Source organism: Schistocerca americana, chromosome 4 (genome assembly GCF_021461395.2).
Source record: "Schistocerca americana isolate TAMUIC-IGC-003095 chromosome 4, iqSchAmer2.1, whole genome shotgun sequence".
Taxonomy (NCBI): domain Eukaryota; kingdom Metazoa; phylum Arthropoda; class Insecta; order Orthoptera; family Acrididae; genus Schistocerca; species Schistocerca americana.
In genome coordinates this window covers 348,770,513-348,795,847 of record NC_060122.1, presented here as the reverse complement: position 1 = coordinate 348,795,847, position 25,335 = coordinate 348,770,513, and the positions used below count along the sequence as shown (strand labels likewise).

General features: G+C 40.8%; 1 protein-coding gene across 1 annotated transcript in view; it reads right to left on the bottom strand.

The window, feature by feature from the left end:
• The window catches only part of LOC124612779 (homeobox protein OTX1-like), a 172,622-nt gene extending 147,534 nt beyond the window's left edge, over positions 1–25,088 (bottom strand). Inside the window, exons 1-2 of the mRNA XM_047141174.1 lie at positions 24,939–25,088; positions 10,438–10,539 (exon numbers count right to left, since the gene is read on the bottom strand). Of these exons, the coding sequence (XP_046997130.1) occupies positions 10,438–10,539; positions 24,939–24,940 (104 nt within the window). The 5' untranslated portion in view covers positions 24,941–25,088. The remainder of the gene's footprint in view (positions 1–10,437; positions 10,540–24,938) is intronic.
• Positions 25,089–25,335: the final 247 nt, after the last annotated feature.

Here is a 25,335-nt window from a genome sequence, read left to right as displayed (position 1 = left end):
GTACTCATTGCATGTAAAGTACTGCTGTAAAACAAATATTCTTCATCGTGTGGATACTGGTTGCTATAATTTATTCTGTGCTTGTCAGAACAGAGTGCAAACGAAAGATACTTGGATGAAAATTAGCCTAAATCAGGATTCTGAGTGAGAGACGTAGTTTGAGTTTCAGTATGCAGTAGGATCGAAAAGTCGCGCACATGGAATTAGAAGTGTCTATATGAGAAGTTGCACTGGATTTATTCGATCAGCCACCGCAAGGCAACACCACAGATATGACCAACAACAAACCGAGACGCCAATTTAAAGAGTATAGGTCACACGACCTGTTACTGTACTACAGTGCCCTTTTCTCAATAGCAATGAATTTTCATCGTTGAATTGTATTTTTTCAGTCGTTCGTATACGCATTTAGTGGTAAATTTCCAGATACTGCAGTGCTGAAAATTTAATATTAACGAGATTAATCTCTCATTTGGGCGAATATGAATTAGTTACAGAAATGAGGAGAAGCTAAGGACTATCCATTTTGAAGGATGCTAAACTGGGTGAGGTGAAGAATGTGACGCTGCGTTCTCCTTCATAATACTCCAAGCTACTTTCTGTTCAACTTCAGATTTCGTGTGGTACTGCTCAGAGAGCTATGAAGTTGCAATTTCGTGCATATTACGTTAGTAATGTATAGCAGTTGAAGTTGTAGAATGAAGAAAAAGCTTCTAGCGTACTGTACATGGTTTCGGTCATTTGTTTACACTCACAGAATCGCAGAAACACAACACTGTCAGAAAAAAATTGGAGTGTCGTGTGCTATAACGCGTCGACGAATATTAGGGCCATTTTCTTTAAATACAGTTAACAATGTTGTGAACCAAGACATTACAAAGTTTACATGCTACTTTGTGCGTAGGGCACTCACAGCTAACAATAATTAACGCCTTGTTACACTTTACTAAGAAAAACACACATATATTGGCGTTCTCTCCAATTTTACTAGGTAATTATACAAAGTTACCACCTGTTACCACCACATTGTATTACGATGCCCATATTTCAGCTGTTGATGAGTTACACTTATACAGGGCCCCAGCTGCCTATGATTACGCGCATGTGCGATTCTTCATTGTCATAAGACAAGCTCGATTCCGGTTATTTTACTCAGGACCCAGCCTACCGCATGTAACCTACAACACCTGTGCAGCGGATGTTTCCCATAGTAGTTTTACGTCTGCCACAGTAAACACATATTATAGGATGCTTTTACTTATTTTATGCTTTTTATTAAGTCGTCTCTGCAATAAAAAGGGTTGTTATTTTCATTTTATGGCACTTGCCGTTGGTCTACCATAACGGTCAGCCACACATAATGCAAGCTGTGTTTTACTATAGGTTCATTCCTTTTTCATCACAAGGAATCGCTTGATTCATGGTATCAATTTGTGAATGAACGTTTGTCAATACGAGCTTCTAGTACAACACCACCAGTCGCCAGTCCGTAGCATTGGCATAACAAACAATCGACGTTTTCACAAGTGCTTAATGGTGAGTGATTCTTAAATGCAACAGCACTTCTGGTAGGTTGCTATTATTTACTTTCATATACCCCGCAGACGTTACATGCCACGAACATTGTTAAAAGTTCTTCATGCGCTTTAGCCACAAATTTTAATGGCTGTGATTATTTTCTACATTAGATATTATCGCCCATATGTTCAGTTTGACATTCACGTAGTAATACTTAACGCCAATTTTCTGTTGACAACAGCCTATAACTGATCAACATTTTAGATTTGAAAGTGAACTAAGGGCCATCGTAGCTTCCCGATTGTTTGAGAGCTAGTCATGGCATCATTTTTCAGTCAATGCACGTATGACATATTTTAAGAACTTTTATAATTTTTTCTCCTGTTTACAAAATTCTATTCTAAAAATGCTCCTTATTTAACAGTCCAGCTCCTGAGGATGCACCTGTAACGGTGGGAAATCTGTAGAGTTCCCAATAAAGGACTAAGGAACTTCCTTAAAAAAAAAAAAAGTATGAAGATTCTAAAATGTTAACAATTAGCTTATTTCGCTTTTTGAGAAAAATAAACATTATTGTTGCTTGCCGCAAGACAGTGTCAATTGTCATACATCTAGCGAAACAACTCATTTCTTAATCGAACTGTTTGAGGATCGAATCATCTTTAAAGGATTATAGCCCCCACGTTCTCCCGGTTTAACGTTTGCAGACTGCCTCCCGTGGGGATTCCTTAAAGGAAGGGTCTTTTGAGTCCACACACACTGACGGAACTGAAGGCTACTATTGCAGCTGAGACTAACAGCATCAGTATCAACGTGCTCCGCAAACTGGTCTCAAACAAGGAAAAAGGTCTTCTGCATGTATTACTGAACGGTGCATCCATTATGAGGATGTGTTATAAACAACGTGTTTGTGTGAATATATGAAATAAAATACGTATTCCAAACAGGTACATATTTAATTACTTTTTGATTTGTGCGACTTTTATATCACCATGCAGTTCAAGGCCCGAAGTAAGGGAATGCGAAGGTTGCTGTTTAGTGTCTCGTCGACGACCATGTCTTTAAGGTTCGGCAGACGCTAGTGGTTTGAAACGCTAGAAAGGAAAACAAAGAATTCCTTTCTACAGAAATAAACGCAGGAATTGGCTTGATCATCTTGGAGAAACTAAGGGAAACCTAAATGGCAAAGGCCGAAAGGGGATTCGACTTTCTGTCCTTCGATAGGAGAGTGGATCTCTCACCAATGCGCCCACTCGTTCGGTAGGGTCCCGAAGTAACGCACGAGAGAAACTGAACCGTTGCTGCGGACGCCGTGTGAGATGAGGGAGACAATGGGATGGTGGACGCGGGGAATGGCGGGGGGAGGGGGGCGGGTCGCTGGGTAATCCCCACGCCCCGCCAGTGCGTGGCTGCGGTCCAGGTAGCCTGGCGCCGCATCTGCCGGACCGCCCGCTGCGGCACAGGCCGCGCCAGGCGAAGCGCTGCGCTGAGGGCTCCCAGCGCCTCCGAGCAGCCCATGGCAACATCTGCTACTCTGCCAGTAACGCTAAATTTCCCGAACCGTTTACTTCCTCACTATCTGCTCCCAGTTGTGCTGCTACCAGTTAAAGAGTTATTTGTACCGAAATATCAACGCCGAAACTCATTAACCACCCGCGTGCGCCATCACAAACCTTATCTGTTGGAGGTATTGAGGCGCCAGCCATTTATGGCTCCGTAGACCGTTCGAAAAAAAAATCTGAGACGATGGGAGAAGCTGACAATACATATCGCTCATAACTAGCTCGCTTACTTCAGGAAAAACTAATCTCTACGTTAAACTTAATGCATTCATTTGATAGTTAACTTTAATGAATGACTTTTTAATCATGTTACCCACACCAGGCGAACATTAGTCACACCGACCATCCCACGGGAACAGCGATTTTTTTTTTCCCTGAGTAAAGACTATTTCCAGTCCGAAGTTCATCTTAAATCCGTCCAGTCGCTTCAGCGTGAAGAAGTACAAACATACTAAGCCAACGATGAAAGAAAATAAGCGATATCTCAGTTTGGTGCAAAGCAAATTTTATAATATATGTACGGGCATCAACGTCATCTTCCTTCACGTGCGAGGCTGTTAGCAGTGGGTACGCTCGCATATCATAATCAAATGCAACCTCACTAACAGCCTACCACGTTCTTCACGTTAAAGCACAACGCCTCTCTGTCGTACAGCATTTAAATAACACCGCCGTTGTGAGTCTTCAAAAAATGGTTCAAACGGCTCTGAGCACTATGGGACCTAACTTCTATGGTCATCAGTCCCCTAGAACTTAGAACTACTTAAACCTAACTAACCTAAGGACATCACACAACACATAGTCATCACCAGGCAGAGAAAATCCCTGACCCCGCTGGGAATCGAACCCGGGAACCAGGGCGTGGGAGGCGAGAATGCTGCCGCGTTGCGAGGCTTCAAACGTCTCAGAAGAAATTAGATACGCCTCACGCTCAGCGGCTAAAATGCAACGGGTTTGTATGGAAATAGGTATTAAACACTTTGAGGATTGTATAAGCATTGTATTCATTACACTGAATCGTATTATATAGGACATATTAAACAATAAAGGAATTTTCACAATACGACACAGTTGAAAAGTCAATTAGTAAATTGCTTTTTCTGAGACTAATTGTTGTTCCACATTTCGCGTTATATGCTTCAAATCAATAAATATCTTGTACTACACATTTTTAAAAGGAGCCTGTAAATTCAGGGTATAAGTTAATTCTACTCCAGAGTCCTTCGAAATCCGCCCTGCCGTTTCAGTGTGAAAAAGTAACAAACATACTTACGGACAAACTTTCGCATTTGTCATATATAGAGGGTCTTCTCCACTCTAGGTTCGGCTGCATTGCCAACTCCTTTCGGTTTACGGCTTGCTACGTTCCCGAGCCAGTTTTCGTCAAAGTGTGTGTTATCAAGCCTTCTATAAATTGATGTGGTAGTGGTGTTTGTCATTTTCGACTGGGGCACTCAATACCAAAGAGATTAGCCCTAAATCACACCACTTCACAGGACAAGTATAGTTAAAACCTGTGCAATACTCTGAGTGCGGTACAAACAATTATTTGCACTCGTATGTAATCCGCACGTTGAACCCGCAGTTAAAAAATGTCATAGAACTTTCTGTTTAAAAATATTTTCAGAAAAGAACTTCTGAACACACATTCCTTTTAGTGTATTAATGAAGCTGACAAAAAAATATTTGCAACGGATCCAGTGTAATTTGGCACATTAAAATCACATTGGACACGATTCCTGACACAACTAAATACAACATTTTCCATGCACGTACCAAACACTTCAAATTTACCGTCATCGCGTTACGAGCCAAGGGCTTCCGTCGTAACATCACGATGTTAAAATTTTACGCAGTGTGAATGGCAGATAACAGATACTTCATTCCAATGTGTGTTCGCTTCGAAGGAATCAACTCTATACCGGAGGACAGTGTACAGGGGATAAGCAAAATAATGTGAAGACCTGTACTTACTTGGGAATGGTTTACTAATAAAGGGTTGGACCCCCATATGCCCGTAATACAGTTGCGATACTTCTTGGAATACTGGTATATAATGATTGTATAGTCTCCAGTGGAATGTTATGCCACTCTTGAATCAGAACCCCTTCAAACTCCTATACTGACGAGGGAGGCGGAAATCTGCTCCGGAGTCTGCGATCCAATACCACCCACAAGGGTTCGATAATTTTCAAGTCCAGGTACTGTGCTGGCCAGGGAAAACGCTGCAGTTCAGTTGCATATTCCTCATACAACGATTTTACTGTACTGGCTGTATGAATCGGTGCATTATTTTGCCTATCCCCTGTACAATATGGAAGTGATCGAGCAATACTTCACTGTCTGCCACAAGCCGGAATAAAGTGGGCTACGACTGATAAACCAACTGATGTAACCCCCTAGTCATTCATTAGAGTGTTGCCATCTTATTTACTTTCTACACATTCCTTTCTCTACATATAGAACGATAAGATCTAGTGTAAAATATATTACAGACATTAAAATTCATGGCTAAAGCGTTTGAAAAACTTAAACCAAGTTCGTGTGATGTTACGTCTGCGAGTTCTATGGAGGTAAATAACAGCAACGTACCAGAATTACTGATGCATTTAAGAAGCACTCAAAGACCAGCAATTTTGAAATGGATGGAGATATTACCAGATTACCAGTCGGGAAAGTTGGGAAGGTGGGGAGCGAAAGTGTGAAGTCGATTAAAAGCAAAACTTCGTAAACTTAAACGTTACAATATCGTTTCTTTGTTACTTTTATTTTGGCTGCACCACTTAATCGAGCGAACAAAGATGGTATCTGAGTTCACCCATTGTTTTAGATAGCTACCGTTTGATAATTAGTTAATCTTGACAGGATTTTTACGAATTTTATAATTACAGAGATTACCGCTTTAGTGTACGTTTTGTGCTTGTCTCCGTAGCTTTGTGTCACGATAACGTTGTTCTTTCTTTCTGTTTGTTTATCAAAATTGTAACTGTGGGTCTTTGTGCACCAGCTGTCAGTCATATCTGGCAAGCTACGGTGGTCACGCAATAGTACATACAGAGATTAATCTCCTACAGGTTTTGCACGCTAACAATCATGCTCTGACCAATCTCTAGACACTGACAAGTTACTCTTAATGACGATGTTGTGGTAATTAACAATGTATTCGAGTAGCAATTACAGTGCATACATAATAGGGTTTTCACTATTTTAAATGTTTTAATACTCCTGAAAAGATTTGTTTTCAATCACTGTTACGCGGTTTCCACAGTAACCGAAATACAACTTTTCTGTAAATCTGTGGATGGTTACTAACCAACAGAAATCGGTGATCATCTGCTTGTTATTGGATTACATTTCGATCAAGACAATTAAAAGTTATGATCGTCATGTCTGCTTCACATGACGATGACATGTCTTATAAACAAATGACAATCTTTTTCTACATTCTGTCAATATTTCCAGTGTCATCTACTGATTTTACTATTATGTGAAAGTGTTCTTTTGCAATCTACTGCACTCGTTTTACATTAAGATCCTGTTGTCATGCTTACAAAACTTCAGATTTCTTCCTCATTTCTTCAAATGGATCATATGGCTCTGAGAACTATGCGACTTAACATCTGAGGTCATCAGTCCCCTAGAACTTAGAACTACTTAAGCTTAACAAACCCAAGGACATCACACACATCCATGTCCGAGGCAGGATTCGAGCCTGCGACCGTAGCGGTCACGCAGTTCCAGACTGAAGCGCCTAGAACCGCTCGGCCACAACGACCGGCCTCCCTTCAACTGAACCGTCTTGTAACGCTCTAGGTAGTGAGATTGTAAAATTTTCTTTTAATAATACTGCGAGATTACACTTTCTGAGCGTACTGTTGTATCGCTAACATATTTAAAGTCGCCTCTCCGGCGAGAGTAAAGCGCATCATTTGAGTGGTAGCTTGGTTACTGTGGGCAGTATTGATACCATGGCTGCAACACGCATTTTTCAAGTTATTGCGATGTAATTAACAATGTTTCCCACGCAAGTTGTACATTTCATATCAGTGTTCGCGATTTAATATTAATAGTTATCCAAAAGGTGACTATTTTCTATCTCGTATGTCATGTCGGAAGGTGAATAATCAACCGCGTCGGGACTGTTAGAAGATAACGTGGGCTAGATTGGCTCAAATTACAATCTCCAAGTAAAAGAAACATGTATGGTTTGACTGTCTGAATATCGCGAGTGCAGGTACTTCCTCGGTTCGGATGTCACACACTGACTTTCTGAAACATCCGCGTCGCGCTTGGGTCACGCGCACCCTCGTGCAATGAACGAAGGAACTCCTTAGTAGTGACCAGAAGAACTGTGGTTTTCGTCGAAATATAAAGCACCTTTTGAACAGTGAATTTCATATGCGTTCTGTGTTGCATATTTCTGAGTTGGATAATATTCCTTCAACAATAACGTGGTTGGAACGCAAAAACCGACTACGCCAGTTAGGGAATTAGATTAATTGTGAGTGTTCAACAGAATATACAGAATTCTGTCGCACTGAGGTGAGATTACTTGTGTGAGTGGCACCGCATCCTGTTGGATAATAACAATAATAATTAATAATGTTAATGCAAGGAGAGAAGAGCAACCGCCGCGGGAAAATCTGGATAGTGAGGTTTTAGGCACACAGTCTTTAAAGATGCAGTCCCCGTTCCTGCGTTTACAAGTATGCACTGGATGCGTTACAACTTACATACATTATTATCCTATTTTCTTCTTTCTTGCCCCAATACCTCAACGTAAGACGCGTGCTCGTACGTGTATTTCGCGTTATTTTTACTGGATTGATACGTCCTGAAGCTCTCTCTGTCATGCGATAATTTTTTGATGTCTGCACAGTTAGTATATCCATCACTCTCAAAATCTATTTGCATGATCTACTCTTCGTTTTCCCCTGCTTTTTTTTCCTGTGGATTGAGCCACACAGCACGTAGTCCCACTTTCTATGTTAACCAGTTTACATCTACTTGTTTCCCAAATCTCGTATCTGTCCCGTCTACTTATTTTCTGTACTTTTTTAACTTTACCAAATTATTTTATTTGCGCAGTGAAATTGTAAAATCGACATTCGACTGTCGTCGAAGTTTACCAAATAATACTAGGTCAACAACTTTGCTTCCGACGTTTTTTCTCGAAGCTGGTTTTTATTGTGAAAAATTTACAAAAATATGATTCGTAGTATTGCCCATTGCTGGCCACTACATTCTACCATCTTTCGGACAGCACACTAATCCCGTGGCGGAAGAACTGGGCGTCTTTTGTGGGGATCCACGAATCGATTCAATTCTTCACTTGTTCATATGATCGGAAGAGCTGGTCAGCCAGACTGTATGCCACTGATCGAAGAAGGTGGTAGTCTGAGACAGCAACATATGGAGAATACGGCGGGAGGGATAGGACTTCTCATTTCAACGTTTCCATGAATATTTTGACTGGTTTTGCGACATGGGGTCGAGCACTGAGCTGCTGCAAAATTACCTTTACGTGCCTATCGCTGTATTGTGGCCGTTTGTGTTTCCGTGTTGGGCTCGAACGCTTCAACTGCTTTCGATAATGATGTCCGGTGACTGTCATTGTCTGTTTCAGTGGCTACGAAAACATTCTGTCTTCCTCCGTCATGCCGGTCTTCGACATCTAAATCACCGTTCTGAAGGCGTTGAAAATATCCTCTGCACGTTCTTCCACTAATAGTTCCATCCACACCCAGCATTTTAAAAGCCACAGCCTCAGATTTCTTCATGTTAAAGCATAAAATTAAAGCTTCCCGCAAATGGCAAGAAATGGTTACGTAAGTTGACGTACTTAATCGAGGATGACCTTGTGATCCAATCACTACAGACGTCTAAGCTTATTCTATTACACCTATGACCAACCACCTGAACCCCACTTTCCGCTACTGCCGTCTCTTGCATACCGGCGGAAGCAAAGTTTTGCTCGTCTATTTTTTAGTGGAGCATAAATCCCACTGCCAACATCACTTCTCAGTAGTACGCAATTTTATATTTTCTTTCTTAAGTTCCTAACATGTATGTCCCACTCATTTCTAGCATTAGTAGACTTAGAGAAAGCTTTTGACAATGTTGACTGGAATACTCTCTTTCAAATTCTGAAGGTGGCAGGGGTAAAATACAGGGAGCGAAAGGCTATTTACAATTTGTACAGAAACCAGATGGCAGTTATAAGAGTCGAGGGTCATGAATGAGAAGCAGTGATTGGGAAGGGAGCGAGACAGGGGTGTAGCCTATCCCCGATGTTATTCAATCTGTATATTGAGCAAGCAGTAAAGGAAACAAAAGAAAAATTCGGAGTATGTATTACAGTCCATGGAGAAGAAATAAAAACGTTGAGGTTCGCCGATGACATTGTAATTCTGTCAGAGACAGCAAAGGACTTGGAAGAGCAGTTGAACGGAATGGACAGTGTCTTGAAAGGAGGATATAAGATGAACATCAACAAAAGCAAAACGAGTATAATGGAGTGTAGTCGAATTAAGTCGGGTGATGCTGACGGCATTATATTAGGAAATGAGACGCTTAAAGTAGTAAAGGAGTTTTGCTATTTGGAGAGTAAAATAACTGATGATGGTCGAAGTAGAGGGGATATAAAATGTAGACTGGCAATGGCAAGGAAAGCATTTCTGAAGAAGAGAAATTTGTTAACATCGAGTATAGATTTAAGTGTCAGGAAGTCGTTTCTGAAAGTATTTGTATGGAGTGTAGCCATGTATGGAAGTGAAACATGAACGATAAATAGTTTGGACAAGAAGAGAATAGAAGCTTTCGAAATGTGGTGCTACAGAAAAATGCTGAAGATTATATGGGTATATCACATAACTAATGAGGAGGTATTGAATAGAATTGGGGAGGAATTTGTGGCACAACTTGACAAGAAGAAGGGACCGGTTGGTAGGACATTTTCTGGGGCATCAAGGGATCACAAATTTAGCATTAGAGGGCAGCGTGGAGGGTAAAAATCGTAGAGGGAGACCAAGAGAATAATACCCTAAGCAGATTCAGAAGGATGTAGGGTGCAGTAGGTACTGGGAGATGAAGCTTGTACAGGGCAGAGTAGCATGGAGAGCTGCATCAAACCAGTCTCAGGACTGAAGACCACAACAACAACAACGTTCCACTTCCATGCAGTGGCGAACTTCAGTTTGCAGAATATATTAATAGAAACACTGAATGGTTTCAGGTGTTAAGATCTGCACCTCGTAACGTAAGAGCGGCGCGCAGCTCGTGAGACGGCCACTTGGACGCAGAGAGAAGTGTACAGCGGGCGGCCAGCTAGCCAGGCGCGCGTTACGCAAGTACTCACCCTATGGCCTGGTCGTGGTGATCGGCGTCCCAGCGCGCCGAGTTCTCGTACCACGGCTCGCGAATGCGGATGCCGCCTCTCGCATGGATGGTCGATATTTCCCTGCACAACAAAAAAAACACAACCCGTCAGCATCTCTCGGGCTAAAATGAAGTGATGGTTCTGCGCGCACGGTACAAAGGCAGAAGACGTTCGCCGATTGCGGAGAGTGGCAGTTTTGGTATACGGACAAGAAAGCATCATGAAGGTTCATCTAAGGAATACTGCACAGAAACCTTGACACCTGCGGGCAACACTGTTTGTTGCTTCCACAATTCTCCGTTCATACAGTGGATCATAACTCGAAAACTGACAGGGCGGAAAGTATACGGCACTGGAAGCAAAACATCCCTGTCAGTCGTTTGCGAGATAGTAGTGAATTTTTCGTTTTGAGCGGCCACTGACTTCAGTATGAACTATTATTCTAGTTCGCACAAATGTCTTTGAAATGTGAACTTTAAGTTCTTATCTAATAGGAAATCGCATTTCAAAAACTACGGTTTGGTGGTTTAGTATACTACATAAATCACGTAGTAAATGGTAAGATTAAGATTACCGGTAATACTGGTAGAATTGTTAGGGGCGTAACATGAATGAATGTGTAAGAGAGAAAATGGGAGCCGATAACCCTTTTTTGACATAATCAGAACCGCACATCGTTCATTGCGCCTTGCACAATATAAATTATATTTTAAACGTAATAAAGATTAGTTGATTGTGTAACTTCTGCCCTTTTATACAAGCAAACCAATTATTTTTGCTGCAAGTATGTTTACATACACAAACATAAAAAATCTGTATAATTTTGTAAATAGTCTTCACGGGTTTGCCGCCGGATCACGTAGTGCAAATTCCACAATATTTTCCTCGAAGCAACTGTCCGACATCTTCAGGTGGTTCAACCTTGCTGGTGGCTAGGTACGACTGACAGTATCCGCACGTCTGCGCCCCGTTTCTATAACACGCGCGCGATTTGCAGATAGATGGTGCCATATTCAAACTCCCTCTGGCGAAAATCGCAGAGCGGCTCTGCTGCGCATGCGCTGTACGCTGCGTTTGCCTACAGTGCGGCCAGACGTTACTCACCAGCTGCCGCACTAGACCAATGTTATTACAGACCTGTTATCGAAGAATCTGGATTTTCGCGTCGTGATGCTATTAAATCACGACGTGAAAATCCAGATAAAAATTCTTAAAAGACAAAATCAAAAACATTACCGACCCATTGTAGATGGAGTGGAAGGAACAGAAAATATGTAAACAATTGCAACCATGATGTATTCTTCACTAGGATTTTTAAAAAAAAATGTTTAGGCACCGCAGTATATGTGGGGAAAACTCAAAAGAACGAAAGCTAAGAAATGGTAATGCGAAATTACTTTTTGCGGACCACATAAACTGGAAATTTAATACACCCATTCTGTCACAACATACGATGCAAAAACTCAGAACTAAGATCTGCGCAGTCCCTTACCTTCAGCTTAATGTGTGTACCTTCTTTTACAACTTCCTAATATCAGAGACGGAAGGCAGTGAGTTGCAGACAGATTTGGTTGATTTTCTTATCTAACAAGAATCTCAGTACAATGAGGACTAGCATATAAAACTTGCCACTGGAAAGTAAGCGTGTTACTCATGCTATAGTCAGTGATATTGCGCAGATCCTCTTTTATCATAAAGACTGAGCTGTTTTGACAGCCACATAACTGCTCTGCAATTCTCTAAAAAGTACGTGACACAATTTTCCCTACCCCAACAGTAAGTGACTTGGCCGCATTGGGATTACGAAGTGACATGATTAAAGACTCCCAAGAAGCAAGCACACCTTTGTGTCGGTGACACACACACACACACACACACACACACACACACACACACACAAAACCCACGCCTTATCGGATATAACGGGGTGAAACAACATTAAAATTATAGTTTTAACGTATGGAATTACTCCCTTGACATTCCTGGTCATATTATATTCCCACTTGTATTGCTATGGAAAAGCAGAAGCTCTATCAATTTCGCACTTTTTTTCTCAGATTACAGGCATATCTTTTTACATACAAAAAGTTTCGAGAGTGGGTTAATAGAAAACAAAGAAAAGTTGCCGGTTATAATGCTTCAGATGCTCCACACAGTCACCTTCCACATGCGAACAAGACACAGAACGTTCATACAGCCATATGAAACTGTCATAACACTACTTCTTTGTGATGATATCCAACTCGCACCTTACATTGGTTTGAATACCGGTTAAGTCGTCTAAGCGTTGATCCTTCATGTTAATTTCTGCACTTTGTCGTTTTGTGGCAGGTTCATATTGATAACACCATGTCTAATCGCCCGTGATGATTTTTCTAGAAAAGAACTGTTCGCGTTTTGCATTTCAATCAAGGTGCGGCAGGCGTCCATAGCAGTTAGTGAAGCTGTGTGCGACAAATTTAACACAAACTCTTTTCTTCTTCAAAACATTCTGGAGACTGTCTTGACCATTTAATTTGGAGATGTTGATCCAATATATGTGACGAAACAACGTTGAAACACTACGGTCACACACGCACTACTTAACACTGCCTGCTAACAGCTAACTCGAATTTACATTTGTCGTTTGCAATGCTACTTCAAGCTGCCACCGTAGTTTGCTGCGCAGACGTATAAACGCAAGGAATAAACTCAGTCTCGTAATTTTTGGACGGACGGTGTACGTTAGACAGTTCAACATTCTCTGGTAATCACCGTACAGAAACGAGAGTCTCAAATAGTTCATGATAAATGATCACTAGTCATCACCTTTGTTTAAAAAGTTTCACACAATGGATGCTGTACTTTCACTTATCACCCGGACACACGGAGATTGGCTGCTGTGATCACGGAAATAAATTTCGATGGTCTTTAGAATGTTATAGTTTTTGGGACTGTTCCTCTTTGCCAAGTGTCAATTTACATTCTTAGAACACCAACATTGCTGTCATGAAAGCAGCTATGCCAAAAAGTGAAAAATGTTGAAATTTATTACTGCGGCCCATCGAAATGTCTTGTATTGTGAGATACGGAGAAACTATGGCCAAGAAATACATACGCATGAATACCAACCCAACGCGGTAATCGTAACTGTGCATGAATTGGATCGTTTTTCCAATCTTGCGTGCTCTAGAGCAGATGAACGCAGAATAAACGCATCTCTTCCTAGACATTTGCGACCGATATAACTGGCGCATGAACGTATCATTGGAAACAGCGATACATATGCCAGTGTTGGGTGGGCGATCTTATTCATGTGAATATCTTCATTTCTTCGGAGTTCAAAAATGGTGACAGGAATTAAATGGGTAACAATGTATGACTGACAAGCGCAATTCTAAATTACATATTACGGACAGTAGAATAACAAGCAAACAGTAAGCGAGTGTTGATTGTATGTATTGGAGGAAAAGGAATCTGGAACTCGGACTAAAATTGTAAAAGTAGTACGATTTACAATTTCAATATCAGAATTTTAGCGTCATCAGTATTTGTTATTCTTGTGGAGTGTGTCAGTAATATGTTTACAAGCTCTGGGGAAGGTATCCACCCATCAAAACATAAAGTAGTCCACATAAACGTATGTCCGAAAGCCTTTCGTTTCCGAATTATTGCTTGAAGAAAATGTAACGAAGTGTTCTAGCTACGAACTAAAAATGAATTATAAAATTTTCTTCGCTCACTTCAATTCATTCACGAAGATGACTGGATACACAAGTTGCTAGCGAAGTATCCTCCATGCGGCCCTGTTGACAAGTACTACATGCTGCGAAGACATACGTGATGACACTTGAATCTTCTTCGTCTGGCTGTTGAATTATTCTTTCTGGTCACGCGTGCCACCGAAATCTACTCTACATCGATCCCAGTTTTGTGGTACTACGTATTCTGTTTCAACAACACAACGGTAGAGATAACTCTAGTGTCTTAGTCTGATACCTCTGTCCAGCCTACCGCCCATTATTGTAAGTATGGCTCTGTATAATGGTCGCTACTTGCTTAGAAAATGAATATCTAGCAGTGGCTAAAATGGAACATTTGTCGGGTAACTCACCTCTTCATCCACTGGTAGATAAAAGATGACTCCTTCTTTAACAGTAATTGATACGTAACTCAAAACGAAGAATTTTCGGACATACGTTTAAGTGGACCATTTCCTTGGTCTTCGTATGAGATATCTGTCCGCAAAGTTTTCAACAAAGACTGTATTTGAGAAGAAGACCCATGGTAACAATGAAAACTGAAAAAAAAAAAAAAATGACAGCTAACATACTCGTTCACTACAGACTACACAGTCCCAATTACTGCATCCGTGAAAATTAAGTTTAACACTAACGGCTTATTGATATTCTTTAATTCTCTACGTGGCGTAGACAACATACAGCACACTTTCTCATACCATCGCGAGCGAACATATGACATTGCACAAAACGTCTATTTAGACATCTATATATTAAACATTTCAACCGCAATTCCTTTCCGTCTTGCAATACATAAGTGTTTTTGCATGCGAGTTTGCGAGGTAAAGGTCAAGCAACGTCGCTGTGCAGACTTTTGATGTGTGACGGCTTTTGGCTGTCAACAAATGAATCTTCATGAAATACAACAACTTCCGACGCCCGTTATTGTCACTGGTTTCTGTTCTGAAATCACTCTGTGTACACCGACGAAAAACCGAAGAAGTCTTAAACATGTCGAATATTATGCAAGATGGCGATGGAGTTCTTTTCATATTGATATCGTTAAGTGTTGGAGTGGCTACGCAAGGATTTCAGAAAACTGATGGCGTACTGTAATCTTCCCTAACGATTTAGCACATTGTAGTTTCAAACTCCGGTCTTTCTTCCAGTGTCAGAGTGTCACAATATACAGCAATCTATAGAGTAAATACAGTTACTGCGCAACAGTGTTACTGATAAGAACGAGAGAATTTTGCCGGCAGGAGTGGCCGAGCGGTTCTAGGCGCTACAGTCTAGAGCCGCGTGACCGCTACGGCCGCAGGTTCGAATCGTGCCTCGGGCGTGGATGTGTGTGGTGTCCTTAGGTTAGTTAGGTTTAAAGTTCTAGGGGACTGATGACCTCAGCAGTTAAGTCCCATAGTGCTCAGAGCCATCTGAACTTTTTTCTTTTTTTTTGAGAGACTTTTATTTACGTCAGTGTTATGTGAAACATGGATCTGAATCGCCGTACCTCTGACCGAATAAGATGCGTGACTTTGTTCTGAGTACTCTTTGCGATCGAAACCACGTATCTGAAAACGAGCTGTCAAAGAATGGTGTGCGCCGAACAGCACCCTCTGAAGTGCATCGCTACAGGGATCTTAATTTAGCAAAGGTTTCCTTTTTCTGATATCTACGGTCCCAAATATTACACGAGAGAGATACCAAATGAAGATAAAAGACGTACCACACAATGTTTCGAGGATGCACCGGCAAAATAAAAACACAAAAGGATCAACCAAATTAGACACAGATCACCTGGGAATCATTTTCAACTAATTGAGAACCAGAAAAAAATCTCAGATATGGGGCATACAGTGCATTTTGCACAAAGTCTAATTACATGAATGAAAATAAATAACAATGCAGTTTCATTCACGAGTAATGAATTTTCCAAGAGGGTGTTGTATAGACAGTTTCAAGTTACATAAATATATAACTATGTATCCTTCCTTCAGCGGATACGGAAAACCAGCAGTCTGGTGTTGGCGTTCACACTTAAGACTGAGTAAATCGAACAGATGGCCAGTAGTCGCAAATAAGTTGTCTGAATGAAACGATGCACTTGTTTCAAGGTGATTGGAAAAACAAATTTTTAAGACAATATCCTACATCTTTAAATCTCTTGAATACATCAAGGGCGCATTTTCTTTTTTATATGTAAGGAAATATACTTGACGCGCGTGAAGAATATAGTTGACAGTCTCCTAACTGCGAATATTCTACTCAGTATCCTTCTCTAACGTATCAACAATTTTTGTGAGCCTGGTACAGCTCCGAAAACACACATTTCTGAAAGGACAACCGAACAATATGGGTACGAAGTAAGAATAATTCTTTAGTCGATAGCGTGTAGCAGTATGAAAGTACATAGTGAATTTCACCGTGTTGCATTGTTCGACGCACACATGTATGATCAACATTTTGTTAATAGGTCTGAATAATTAGCTACTGTAACACCTTCACTAGGTGACCACAAGAAATTTGTAGATGCGCCAACGCTAATCTGAAAGTAATTACATTCATAATTTTTCCATTAAAGAAATCACTTTCACGTCCGAAGGTATTAACAATCTTAACAGTTAACTTACAATTATGGTGGACATATCCAGCCTCCTTGCTCAGTATATTTATCGTACGATGTCATTAAAACGCTGCCCTATGTAAAATGAGTTAGTAATATTATTTGAAGGCCGTTTGACTAAACGACCGGCCATAATCTCCTATTACAACTAATCCTCGGTGCATCCTACCGGCCAATTAATACGTCGAAATCTGCCATATCGATAACATTTGTATGCCACTTAGTTAGGCACGTCTTACTTCAACAAGGATAAGACACACACACACACACACACACACACACACACACACACACACACACACACAGAGAGAGAGAGAGAGAGAGAGAGAGAGAGAGAGAGAGAGAGAGAGAGAGATCCTCAGAACAGATACACGATGTGATCTGAGCAAAATAAACTTACACGTTACGATTTTTCAAAAAGTGGAAAATTTTCACTTGTGCAAACTCCTTCATGAAGTTACCGCGAACCATCGATAACTTTCATCATGTTACTGTCTAACATGCTCTGGACACCCTCTAGCACCTGAACACAAGTTAATGATTCATTTTAACGTAGGTTATCAGTGCTGTCGCCTCCCGTGCTATTTACTGTTCCTCAAGGGACACGTTGGCGAAACGTAAGCTTTCTCAGCAATGGTCAAATTTGTTAAAATCATCCTGAGTGTGTGGATACTTTGATACTAAATAGTTCGCAATAGCTGCGTATCTAGAAACATTTTAGTGACAAAATAAATGTTCACCGCCTTAACTTGTATGAATATTTAGTCACCGCAATTATCACAAATCACTTGACACTAGAAAGCGTGCCGCCAATCATCGCTTAGCTAAGTGACATCTGCTTAAAGTTGTATAGTTTTTAATGAGTAAGTCTGGTAAAGACTCTACGAAACCAAGCAACTTGACTGTAACTCTCATTGTTAGATTTCACGGAGAATAGAAACGTATTATTAGCTACAAATATGAACATATAAACTCAGATTTCTTCGAAAACAGTATTACCCTCAACAGTCATCAGAAGAGTAAGTCGGGTTTGGTGGTCTACTAATAAAGTGGGAGCTTACAGACCGTAAGGTCACGAGATCGAATCCCGATCAGACACCAGAATTTTTCAATCTGCCTTTACGCTAGCCTTCACCTGGGAATGCTGTTAAGATATGCCTGCAACAACACGTTATTCGGATTCCACGTTAAACAGTAGGTCTCCTTTCTCCTGTAGCGTTACGGGAGTACGTGAAGGACACGCAAGCATCTCACTTAGATAATGAACTGCCATCATTTATTTCCAGTATGATGGACACAGGAATTACGGACAGAGTTTAAACCGCTCTGGTCGAGTATATGCCTATAAGAGGATTAAGGACAGAAAAAACCCACCGTGGTTTCATAACGAAATTCCAAAAGTGCTGAGGAAGTAAAGGCTGTTGCACTCTCGGTTCAAAAGAGGACACGCAAATGACGGCAGGCAAAAGTTTGTAGAAATTAGTGCGTCTATGCACTAAGCATATAATTATTACCGTTATATCTTAGCAATGGATCTGACCCAGAAACAGAGAAAATTCTGGTCCTGCATCAAAACGATAAAGGGTCTAAGGCTTCGATCCAGTCATTCGCTGACCAGTATGGTGTGGCACTTGAAAATATGAAAACGAAAGCCGAAGTATAAAATTCTGCGTTTGAGAAACCGTTCATGCAGATGAAGCGTACAAACATACCTCTGTTTGACTATCGAACAAATCCCTATTCGGACGACATGGTAATAAGCATCTCTGGCGTAGAAAAACAAATAAGTCGCCAGATCCATATGGAATTCCAATTCGGTTTAACAAAGAGTTCTCTGCGGCACTCGCCCGTTACTAAGTTTGCATTTATCGTTAACCTCTCGGCTAGCGCAAAATCCAAAACGAGTGGAAAAAAGCGCAAGTGACTCTTGGACACAAGTAGTTTAAAAAAACTGATCAGCAAAGTTAAGGAATATTTTCCTTAACTTCGGTTTTCTGCACAATTCTAGAACATATGCTGAGTTCGAATATAATAAATTTCCTACTGACCGAAAAGCTTATATCCACGAATCAGCACGGTTTTAGAAAACATTGCTTGCCCTTTTAACACGAAACACTGCGAACTATGGATGAAGGGCAACAGGAATTACGGACAGAGTTTAAACTGCTCTGGTCTATATTTCCGAAAAGAATTTGACACGGTACTCCATCGCAGACTGTTAACGAAAGTAAGAGCACACGAAACAGGTTCTCATATCTGTGAGTGAATCGAAAAATTCTTAAGTAATGGAACCCAGTATGTTGTCCTCGATTGCGGATGTTCACCAGAGACAAAGGTATTGTCAAGAGTGCCACAGGGAACTGTGATAGGACAGTTATTATTTTCTACATACATAAATAATCTGGCGGGCAGTGTGGACAGGAATCTGAGGTGGTTTGCTGAGGTTGCTGAGACATAAGGGAAGGTGTCGAAGATGAGTGACTGTAGGAGGATACAAGATGACTTTGATAAAATTTCTATTTGGCTGTACATGTAGATAAATGTAAGTTAACACAGAGGAGTAGGAAGAACAGACCCGTAATGTTCTGATACAGTATTAATAGTGTCCTGCTTGATACAGTCAAATCGTTTAAATATCTGGGCGTAATGTTGCAAAGCAATATGAAAGAAAGCGACCGTGTGAGGTTGTGGTATGGAAGGCGAACGGTCGATTTCGTCTTATTGGCAGGATTTTAGAAAAGGGTGTTTCATCTTCTTGAGTACCGCTCAAATGTTTGAGATCCGCACTAGGTCGGATTAAAGGAAGACATCGAACCAATTCAGAGGCGGGCCGCTAGATTTGTTACAGCAGGTTCGAAAAACACCCAAGCGTTACGGAAACGCTTAGGGAACCGAAATGGAAATCCTTGGAGGGAAAGCGGCGTTCTATTAAAGGAACACTATAGAGAAAATTTAGAGAACCGGCATTTGAAACTGAATGGAGAGGATCCTGCTGCTGTCACCATACATTTCTCATAAGGACCGCGAAGGTAATATACGAGTACGAGACATTAGAGCTCTTAGAAAGGTATATAAGCAGCTAGTTTTCCCTCGCTTTGTCTCTGAGGGAAGCAGGACAGGAAACGACTAGTATTGGTGCAGGATACCCTCCACCACACACCGTACGGTGCCTTTCGGAGTATGTACATACATGTAGACTTGGAAGAGCTTGTTAACTGGTGGTTGAACATCCCTCTTCAGGACTTCCACAGTCAACATGCCATACGAATTTACTTTTTATCAGGCCAAAGACTAAGCAGGCCACAGAATAGCTGAACACACAACAGTGGAGTTGATTCCTCACGGAGGCAGAATGCCGCGGCAACGTCGATTCGTCGAAGCACGTGTTAGCGGGGTCAAAGCCTGCTGCAGGGGGAAATTTCAAACGCGTCATTCCTGGAAAGCGACTTACTTTAGTCAGTCTTTTATAGCTACGGACCTGAAAAAGTTATCTGAAAATTGCGGCAAAAGTTGTCAAGAATGATAGGAAAATGGACACTTTCAAATTTAATTATCTGTACGCAATTAATAAAAAACAATATCTCCTTCGGCAAAACAGAACTAATGACAAACAACTACACTGTACCACTACAATTAAGCGCAGATTATAGGTATAACAAGACGAAAGAAAATTCAGTAAAATTAGTAAACTTGATTTTTCACGGTTTACTTTCGATACAGGCACCAATATAATCATCTGAGACAAACTTTCTATGTAATGTGACCTTTACGAATTAACCTTGCAGTTTTGATTTTTATAACGAAATGTCCATTAAGTGTGGCGTGAACGTAAACATCAGGATACGCCACAGATCACATTCTTTCATCACTACCCACTATCACATGGGAACATTAAGTTATCAAAGCAGGTTTGCGAAAGATGGGCGTAGCATTCGGTTGAACTCAAAATGTTTGTAACAAAAACCATTGCCTAAAAAAAAAAAGCTACAATCATTAACTCGGCCAAAATACACATATTCATCAAAACCATAAATTTAGAATCTATAAAATATAATGGAAAAAATTGGACAGAAAGCTTGTGAGCAACTTATTCTGGAATAAAACAACAGTATAAAAGTGAATATCAATAAACACATAAGTACGAATCTTTTTAAAAAAATATTAAAATTAGATAAACAAGAGTAATTGTTCTAAGGGCACTCCGAAGATTGTCTAAGCTGCACGACGTTTGAAAAGCTAAGTGGCAAAGCAAATTGGTATAAATAAGCAAGAAATGAAGCTATAAAATAGGGAAAGAAAATTAAGAAGCGAAATGGTTTGGAAGACAAAGTGTTAGAAGAAGGCGAGGAAGGAAACGAACACTAAAATGTATAAAGAAAAAGTGAACAGATGGATAACAGTAGCAAAAACTTAAACCTAGCCTAGCTGTTTAAACATAGTCCTTGGCTGGACAGTAACGGAAATAGAAAAAAACGTTTGTATGACTGAGAATTAATTAATAATGAATATAACAACTAACATTATTGCAGAAAATAATTAGAATAACTAACTTAGCGGATGTACTCCAGATTACAAAGATGGGAGCAGCACAAGAAACACTTTCGTGATCAGATAACAGATAAAAAGCAAACAGCAAGCATCGACGTGATCATAAATTTCAATTGGACAGATTACACATATAAATTACTAATGGAGCTTCACTTATGTTCAATATCTGAGTAAAATCAGAGTGGTCTGTAAAATAGTATAGCGTCGTGTAGTTAACGTCTATAGGACGAAACCACCCTCATAAATACCAATACACAAAATTATTTCATCCTCTTGAGTGAGAACAGTTTGCCACAAACGCAATGAAATACGCTGTTAGCTTTGGCGGTCTGGACACCACACCCACTACGTAAGCATAAATAACTTGTCTACACTATTCACTAAGTCAGCGACAGATTTCACTGTCGTTTCAATTATTTTTTAGTCTTAACACGCATTGTGACTATATTACTATAGTTACGCTACATTTGGTGTTAGTGTCCCATTAATTATACCACTGCAACCTAATAAGCTAGCAAACCGCTAAGAGATGTTTAATTATCAGCTGCATGAGCCTTTGTTTGCGTTCGAGTTGTCAGTTGCTACACGGAAAATATCATTAGGCTAGGTGACAGATGGACGTACTTCATAATACCGTATGGGCTCCTGTGGATGACGGCCCGCGAGAAATCGCGACCCTTCAAATTGTGCAGGCTTGGCGATTCTCCCGAATCTCTGCAGGCACCGACAGGACGACTACACCAGGGGGTTTTCGTCACTTCTAGGCGAACGGTAGGATGTTCCTCGAGTTCCATCACAACCTGCTACAGTCACAAACACACGGAGCAGGGTTTACACCACGCAACACTTGACAAGTTTCACAAATAAATAACCCACACCCACTTCCTCTAAAGCACAGACCAATTCCCTTGACTAAGTGGTCACAGGAAGCCGAGGTCGTTCCAGAGGCACAATTTCTTTAAATATAAAATCTCAGTGCTTAGAATATTTTCCGCATGTAGACCACTATTTTTGTTATCTCAAACTGACCTGTTTCGGACAGTGTGATCCATTTTGAGATATGTTAAAGAATGCAAAAATCAATGATAATTGTTTTCTGATTCTGTATTGACAGTGTCACGGGACACAGGATTAGAACCCACCTATAATTTATTTTTATATTTTTTAACAGATATGAAGACTTGAGACACCAACAGAAACAGATCAGTTCGAAATAATAAAAATAGAGACCCAATGATGAAAAATTAGTGTATTTTCTCCATAGCGATAAGTATTCTCAAGTTTGATGTCACTCTATAGTAGGTCCTAAATTTTCATCTTCTTACTAACTATTAAGTCAGCGAGACATTTGCTATCTCAGATTTTGACAAGTACACTATTTACACATCAACGAAAATTATATTGACATACCGAACACAGACGTGAAATATATGAACACGGAAACTGTCAAGATGTTAGAATAATAATGGTACTACGATTAAATTTAACGAGAAAACTAGAATCTTATTATTGAGCACAGAAAAAAATGACAGTGGAACCGCATGTCGCAGAGGCGAGCAATTCGAATTACGGTTAAAGGATATCTGCATGTACCGTAAGCAGTGAGAATGTTTAACCGTAGAACAGTAGAGGAGGAAAATTGGTACTAAACCATCGTAAATTGTACCACTCCAAATTTATTCAAGTGAAGTCATCGTTTATTGGTGATGCATTAATTATAGTTATTAGATCTCCAATGGTATGTTATGTACCAAATTAAGTAGAAAATGCCCTGTTTTGTTCCCTATTGCAGTTGTAAATTTTACAAGAGTTTAGTAGTCTAGGATTAAGATTGCTGATCTTAAGACACTTTATTAGCGACGCGCTTCGAATCAGTTGTGTCACATGAGACACCAAGACATACTTAATCACTTGTAACATTTGCACTATCTATACTGTCAACCAGATTATCGCCAATTTCTTGAGTTGCCAAGGTCTTCATTAGGACCAGGGCATATTCCTTTCTACAAAGAAACGAATATTACGTACGGTGTATTTTTTGACAAAAAAGGTGCTGCCATGTATATGCACATATATACCGAGTTACGCAGTAGTAAATTATGCTATTATCCTCGATTTAAAAACATTGCGAAAAAAGGGAGACTTAATACGGCAGCGCAATTAAGTTACAAAAAAGAGGATAGAGTTTCAGTCACCGCAGTAAGAAGTGGACGTTCATACAGTTAGCTATCACCAAAAATATTTACATGGTAGTAAATGTTTTGTCAAGAAGTGAGCCATAAACGTTTTCCATTTCTACGCAGGGAAGCGTTTGGTCTGGAACTAGTGAAGATTCTGGCAACTCAAGTCAACTAATCAACAATAATCTAGTGCAATGTTAGTAACGTAAATAATATTTAAGTTGTTTGCATGTCTTGCTGTCTGATGACGAGCACTAGTGGCAGGAAACGCGCAGCTAGTAAACTAATGTAATTTTAATAATCATAAACGATGTGATGGGTTGTGGTGCACGCATAATCCTTTATTATAATCCAATTACGGTAACTTGTCAGCGTAGCTAATGATTGTTCGAATTAAGAGTTAGTACAATAACTTAAAGAACTTCGTGTGCAACCTCATACACAGACACTAAACATATTAGCGAAATACGCATGATGGGAGCCTCCTTAGAAATATTCAATAGTTGTCCCCGATGAGGAATCTCTTCCTGTAATCTACCGTGTATAGTGACAACGTAGGTACTGACTATACTGTAGCAATTGCACCTATATATTCTAGTACAAACAGTGGTCTTACGTAAGGTAAAAGTGTCAGTGAGGTGGGTACATTTTGTGATCCTAAGAGGCATAAAAAAAAGAATTTTCTGTCGCTTATCTAACCGTGGATTGTAGATTTCACATTTAAAAAGTGCCTGATATGCTAGCAACGAAATTTCAAATGCGAAATAGTAATCAATAAACAAACAACTGAGAAATGAATAAACGAATAACTACTAATATTATGCGCGTACTTGTTTACTGAGTGATAAGTAATTTAGCTCTTGAGCTCATTGCAGATTACACTTTATGCGGATATGAAATTATGTTTTACTATATTGAGTACCATATCTACTATGCTCACAAAGTAAATGAACTGCAAAGGCGGTACATAATTACAGATAATAAACATCATTATATTTTTTTGGTGCTACTTACTTTCAGGGAAATCCGCTCTCAATTGTATTATAGAAACGTAGTCAACACTGAATGCTTACAGAGAATGACAGAATCCGTAGACACCAAATACGGATAAAATACACAGAACACTGTGATAGCGCCTTATCGTGCTGCATTAGTTTGCACTTTATCGCGCGGACTGTTATGACACCTCCATATGTTGATCGCAACGCGCATCAATATCGATCGACCGTAAACAAAACACTACTACTGGCCGAACTACCTGTTGTCATCGCTTCGGAAACAAGCCTGCCGAAGCAGTCCACACAATCACTTCCAATGGCGCTGAAGACGGCGACAAAGACGCAACGCAGTAGTGCAGAGAGGCAGCGGCGGGCGGCTGCGACGTGGCCTGGAGGTCGGCGCGGTACTCACATGTGTGCCGCGGCTAGGGGGCGCAGCGTGCTACGTGGTCCTGCGCGGGTCGCCGCCAGCGAGGCACTGAGGCGCGCGCCCGCCGACAAATATTTTGGGCGGCGTACCTGCCCCCTCCCCCGCCCTCGGCCGGCGCGTCGCAGACTGTTGGGCTGCGGAATGCCGCCTTCCGGGAAACCCGGCGGCCTTTGTCCCGCGGGAGCAGATGGGTGCTCGGCTGTCGGCGGACCACGCGACGTACTGCCGCCAGCGGCGCGACGAGACGCTCACGTCTCCGACAGCCTCGCAGCGAACGGGTTCCCCCCAGCTGGGGCGTTCGGCGCCCATTAGCCACAGCTCGCTGGGCAACTGACGCTCGGGCCAGCTTCCCGCGAGTTACACGCGCCAGCATCACAGC